The 5982-nt window shown below is 40.9% G+C and overlaps 1 protein-coding gene across 1 annotated transcript; it reads right to left on the bottom strand.

Annotated features, from left to right (window-relative positions):
• Positions 1-1808: 1808 nt before the first annotated feature.
• Positions 1809-2655, bottom strand: LOC109523046 (WW domain-binding protein 1-like; the record flags this gene model as incomplete). Its single annotated transcript, XM_019881882.1, has 1 exon — positions 1809-2655. A coding segment is annotated over one exon (495 nt), but the record flags the coding sequence as incomplete, so codon positions are not given.
• Between the last annotated feature and the right edge of the window lie 3327 nt (positions 2656-5982).

The following is a 5982-nucleotide window of genomic DNA, read 5'->3' as shown; positions in this document are numbered from 1 at the left end:
TAGTGCCACCGCAGAAACGTGACGACTGTGCAAAAATAACTACATAAAAGACACCACTGTTACAGAAAGACTTTACACGCTATTTAAACTGCCGATCGCGAACGGAACAAACCGTGATTGAAACTAACTGTGATGCCGCTCTTTATTCGTTGCGCTAACGGTCACCTGTCAGGAGCATACCCGCCCCTTTTTAAGCGCCGGTGTTAAACCATCAACATGCGTTTCTCCGGATGGAATTTAATTGATTTCTTGGTGGTTTTTGCGATCCTCGGTCCCACTTTATATCCGAGGACAAGGGATTCGGGGCTCTAATCCCTTATTGTGTCCGAGGACCGGCAAGCCAAGGCCAAGGACCGACCTTCGGTCCTCGAGCCGGTCCTCGAGGCCAAGGACCGGCTCGAGGAACACATCCCCCGTACCACTACACCATCAGCGACTTTCATCAACTATAACAGTCTTTTTTCATCAACCATAATTGTATTACACTCAGGACATTCAAGTCACTGAGAGGTGTTTTGGGTGGTACTTTATGCTTCTTCGTAGTGGCCCCACCATGCTAGTCACACCTAAGAAAGTCTTCACATTTTTCACAGAAGATTGACGCCCCTGACCCCAGCCACATGTCAAACCTCGTTCTGCTACTTCCACCAGGGAGAATTTATCAGTCTCCTGGCTCACTTCAGAACTCCTTTCCAAGCTGTCAGGAAAATAAGGTCTCCCCTCCCCTTTTGAGAGAGACAGACTAAAAAACCCACAAAAATCTGAGACGCTTACATATGCAATACAATACAATACCCTTACTGTACCCAGCAGCCATCAGACTGGGTCACCCATTTACCCGACATTGTCCGGAAAATAATACGATTGCCTTCCGATATTGTTTTTCAGTATTTACCATCTACTGAACTCACTCCAATTTTAAATGAGATATTTTAACTCCTACTTTAATTACTGTTGATCTCTTTCGCCGTTTACATTCAGAGACAAACCTTTTTTCTTTTTGAAAGAATTTGTATCTGCGGAATTGAAACTAAAATCCATTTAAGGAGAGAAACAAACTGCCTTTCAAGCAGCCGAGACTCAAGTAGAAGAAAGAACTAATTAGCATCAAGTCATTTCAACAAAATATGTCCTTCATGTTTCAATTTTTCGATTCTGTATAATTTTGTCGCATCTATATTTTTGTAGCTAAGGACAAAGCCAACACCTATGGTGCCCACCAGCATTAAAACTGCTCATGCATATTATATTAGCACAGCCACCTTATGCTGTGTTTTCTATGCTATTGCTAATATATTATATTTATTAGAAATATATTGCGAATGCTTTATTTTATATTGCACTTATATTGAACTGTACAGTTCACAGTTCTTTTCTGAAACATTTGTGCAATGAGACACTTTATTTTTTCTCCCCCTACACACACACACAATTTTGCTGCTGTAGACTGCAAATTTCCCCAGTGTGGGACAAATAAAGGTTATCTTATATCATTCCAGGGTGAAGTACCTTGTTACCTCGTGAATAAAATAGTAGGCCACTCTCACTCACTAGTAAGTAATTATTAGACTTTTACACTATAACATGTCACATGCAAAACAAAATAAGCTTACATACATTTTTGATTGTTGAACTGTGATTCAATGACTTGCGTCTAATTTGGTATAGAACATTTGGCAAAAATGTATGATGCCTGAAAAATAGCTTGAGTGAGTGAGTGAGTGTGTGTGTGTGTGAGAAAAGCATCACGTTCTTAAAAGAACTGCTTAAGTCTTTTTTTTTTTTTTTCAGAAAACACAAAAAACTGCACCACATTCTGACAGTCTTTAATGAACAATCTGTTTAACTAAGGATGTAGTTGATTTTAGCAGAGGTGGCCGGTATCCTGAGATGTTTAAGGCAAAAAAAAAGCCCACCTTGTCAAAATTAGACTTAGGTGATTGTATTAAGAGGCCTACTATATATATAATTATTATTATAGTTAACTGTACCAATGAAAGCCTCGAGACATTTACATGGCAATAGTGTCTTTCATGCACACCCTGAAAACAGAACTGTCAAACAAGACAGACAGTTGTAGTATTCCAACTGTGTAATTTAACATGAACAAAGACCGGCCCTTAAAGTATCCACTCTGCACAATTACGAGGACTTAAGTCTTTACCTATGAAACTGTGGGTCTGCATCAACTGTTGTGTGTCCATCAGTGTTTTCATTGCTCGGGCCATTATTTATGTGGCTGTGCTCACATCCCGGGGAACCGCAGCAAACACAGGCTTCCTGCATTTGACCCATTTCATCATCATCCGCCTGTTCTCTCGTTAAAAATTCAGGCTGATCCCACAATTCCTGGCCGTCAAACACTTCTATTCCAGAGTCCCCTGTGAAGCGCCGGTACCTGCCCTGCATTGAATCCTTGTTGGTGTGAGTGCTTTGAGACTGGAGCAGCAGAGTCTCTGGGATAGCCGTGCAAGCTGCATCACTTGGGATTGGTGTTGCTGCATGGTCGCAAGATTCATCAAGTGTATCTGTGGGTGGAGGTGTTGCCAGGACAGGTGTGTAAGGTGGAGGGGGAGTAGCTGGACGGTCGATGACCTCGTCGTAAGCTGGCAACAGGTACGAGGGCAGGAATCCTGAAAAAAGACAAATAATTATTCACAGCCAGCAAATCAAATGTCCTCTTTTGTACTCTTTTTGAGCTTGCATCGATTTTTTTTTTCCTCGACACATTGACTTTCCCCAAAATAAGAAAGGCCATGTTGCTGGAGAGCTGAAAATCAAAAACATCTGCCGAGCAGTTTGATGACTGTTTTGTAAACTTTCAGTGGAAACAACATGGCTACGCTTTATGGATAAATTGTTATTGGTGAATGGGGCAGGTCCAAGTGTCTCCTGTTCAGCTGACATCAGGTTCCATTGTTGGCAGTCAGTTCCACTCTATTGCCAAAAGTATTCGCTCACTCACTCAAATCAGGAAAACACCATATAAATCTGTTGCATTATTATTTTTATTATTCCAATCCCTGCCATGAGCACACCTCTAGAAAAGACAGCGACTAGGCATTATGACTGTTTTAATAAACATTTGCAAAAGAATGCATCGCTCTCAGGAGCTCAGTGAATTCCAGCGTGGAACTGTGATTGGATGCCACTTGTGCAACAAGTCCAGTCGTAAAATTTCCTCGCTACTTAATAATATTCCACAGTCGTCTGTCAAATATTTTAGAAAAACATGGACGTGTTTGGGAATGACAACAACTCAGTCACAAAATGGTAGGCCACGCAAACTGACAGAAAACTCTACCATAATAAATAAGTTATTTTTCGAGTGACTTTCACAATGTTATTTAAAATAACATTGAAAGCCACTCAACTAAGTGGAAATAATATGACGTAAAGAATACAGAGAATAATTTTGTTCACATATTTATGAAAATAAAATAACAAATTTATGTTATTCTCAGAAAAGTAAATTTACTTTTCTGAGAATGTTTAGGCCAGCAGAGAAGGCCTTGCTGATATATATATATTTATCCACAATTTCCATCCGAGCTGCTTATCATCACGAGAGTGCTGGAGCCGATCCCAGGTGTCTTAGGGTACACCATGAACTGGTTGGTAGCCAATCATCACACCGTGAGGCGTATGTGCAATTTACTTCATGACATACGCAGTTCCCGCATCCCTTGTGAGGATAAAGCGGATCAGAAAATGGATGGATGGATAGATGGACATACGCAGTTATTTTGTTTGGGAAGTTAGAAGCAGCTATAACTAAGCATTGCTTTTGAAGAGTAATATTCCAGCTTCCCTACGAGTGCCCAGAGTGACATTGCACCAGAGGGCCAAGTGTGCCTCTGCGTGCCTCACTCATTCATGACAGCGCTGTATACTATCCACAGTCAGGGATTCATGAAATCAAATGGACACATATCCTGTACAATGCCCATCATAATCAAGCAGGAACAAATCTCAGTAAAATAATCTAAATCTAAAAAATAAATAAATATTATTTTGCTGATTTTAATTCAATAGAAAATGCCAGTTTCGTTGAAATAACTGCTTTTGTGTACTATCTCATCATCTATTTCAAACTCATGCGCTGATTTGCTAACAGCCACTCAGTGATGAATTTTCAGAGTCGACGCCATTTTGCATACTTTGATCATTCATTCGAATGACATCTAAAACGCACGATGACAGAAAAGTCTCTTAATCTTCTCAATTAAAAATGTTGCTTTTAACTGTTTGTTCCCGCTTGTATTATGAATGCGTGTGCAGGAGTTGTATGTGTGTGCATTTTATTTCATGAAACCATGACTGTGAAGAGCATGATAAAAAAAGTACTTACATATCAGTCATGCTGATCGCTCGCTTTGCAGAGGAAGTAATGAGTTTGATGGATGTCGCCTGCAAGAACTCAATGTTCTTTACTTAATGTTTATTTTTTTTGGAGCTGGCATTCGGAACAGTTATCCATGAATTTATTAAATACCTCATTCATGTAAAGTGTGCACAGAATAGCAAGGAGTCTACAGGAGTTGTATGTGTGTGCATTTTATTTCATGAAACCATGACTGTGAAGAGCATGATAAAAAAAGTACTTGATTATCAGTCATGATGATTGCTCGCTTTGCAGAGGAAGTAATGAGTTTGATGGATGTCGCCTGCAAGAACTCAATGTTCTTTACTTAATGTTCATTTTTTTTTGGAGCTGGCATTCGGAACAGTTATCCATGAATTTATTAAATACCTCATCCATGTAAAGTGTGCGCAGGATAGCAAGGAGTCGAAGAATACTGCATCCAGGTGAAAATGACAGAAACATTCCAGATATCAAAAATTTCCCCTCGATCTCGGGGTGGCCAGAGTGTCTTGGTCACCCTGTAGCTCCACCTCTGGTTCCAGACAGTCAGATGAAAGAGGACACATTCATCAACCATCGATCCATCCGTTTTCAACACTGCTTTTTCCTGAACAGGGACTATCTGTGCTAGAGACTATCCCAGCTAACTTTGGGCGAAAGGTGGACTACACCATGAACTGGTCACGTTAGTCGCAAGGCGCGTATACTGTACAAGAAATGAACAACCATTCACACCCACATTCACACCCACATTCACACCCACATCCACACCGTCATTTGAGTGGGAACCGATCCCAGTCAGGCGAGAGTACCACTCAGGGATGTGTCCAAGGACCGGCAACCCGAGGCCAAGGCCAAGGCCAAGGACTTGCCTCCGAGGCCAAGGCCAAGGCCAAGGACTTGGAAAATTTTCCGAGGCAAGGCCAAGGCCAAGGACTTGAAAAATTTTCCGAGGCCAAGGCCAAGGACCAAGGACTTGCCTCCAAGGCCAAGGCCAAGGACCAAGGACTTGCCTCCAAGGCCAAGGCCAAGGACCAAGGACTGATTTTGAAACTGAGGCCTAGCCAAGGACATGTATAAAACAATGCGATCATACCACTTGGCAGGTCCTCATGATTAACACCCCTCCATCATAACCCTTTGCACTCCCTAACGCTTGAATGAAGTGTTTTTATTCAAAGAGTAGAACAGTCAGGGTACGTGTTATTTATACTGAGAAAAAGAAATAAAATCATATGATGTACATTTTTGAATGAATGTTTTAGTGCAGTAGTTTCTCAATATGAACTAAATCAACACTCAACAGGCATGACATGGCACGGAACACAAGTTGAGAAATGACTTTGCATAGAAGTCAATCACCGACTGCAGAAAAAGCGGTAATCTCTCAGTGATCATTTTACAGTTTACCTGCAGCGAGTCCCAGGGACTCACTGATCAGAAAAGTATGAGTCTCCTTATGCATTGAGAGAGTCCCAAATTTCAAATTCCGAAATGGTCTACTTATTCAATTGCATATGATAATAACACAAACAACAACATATACATACAATTATAAACAAATGCTGCAAAAATTTAAATAATTCAGGAGCAGGCCTGAGGATTTCGGAAATTCA

Source organism: Hippocampus comes, unplaced genomic scaffold (assembly GCF_001891065.2).
Source record: "Hippocampus comes isolate QL1 unplaced genomic scaffold, H_comes_QL1_v1.1 scaffold36, whole genome shotgun sequence".
Taxonomy (NCBI): Eukaryota; Metazoa; Chordata; class Actinopteri; order Syngnathiformes; family Syngnathidae; genus Hippocampus; species Hippocampus comes.
This window is presented reverse-complemented; position numbering and strand designations above follow the sequence as displayed.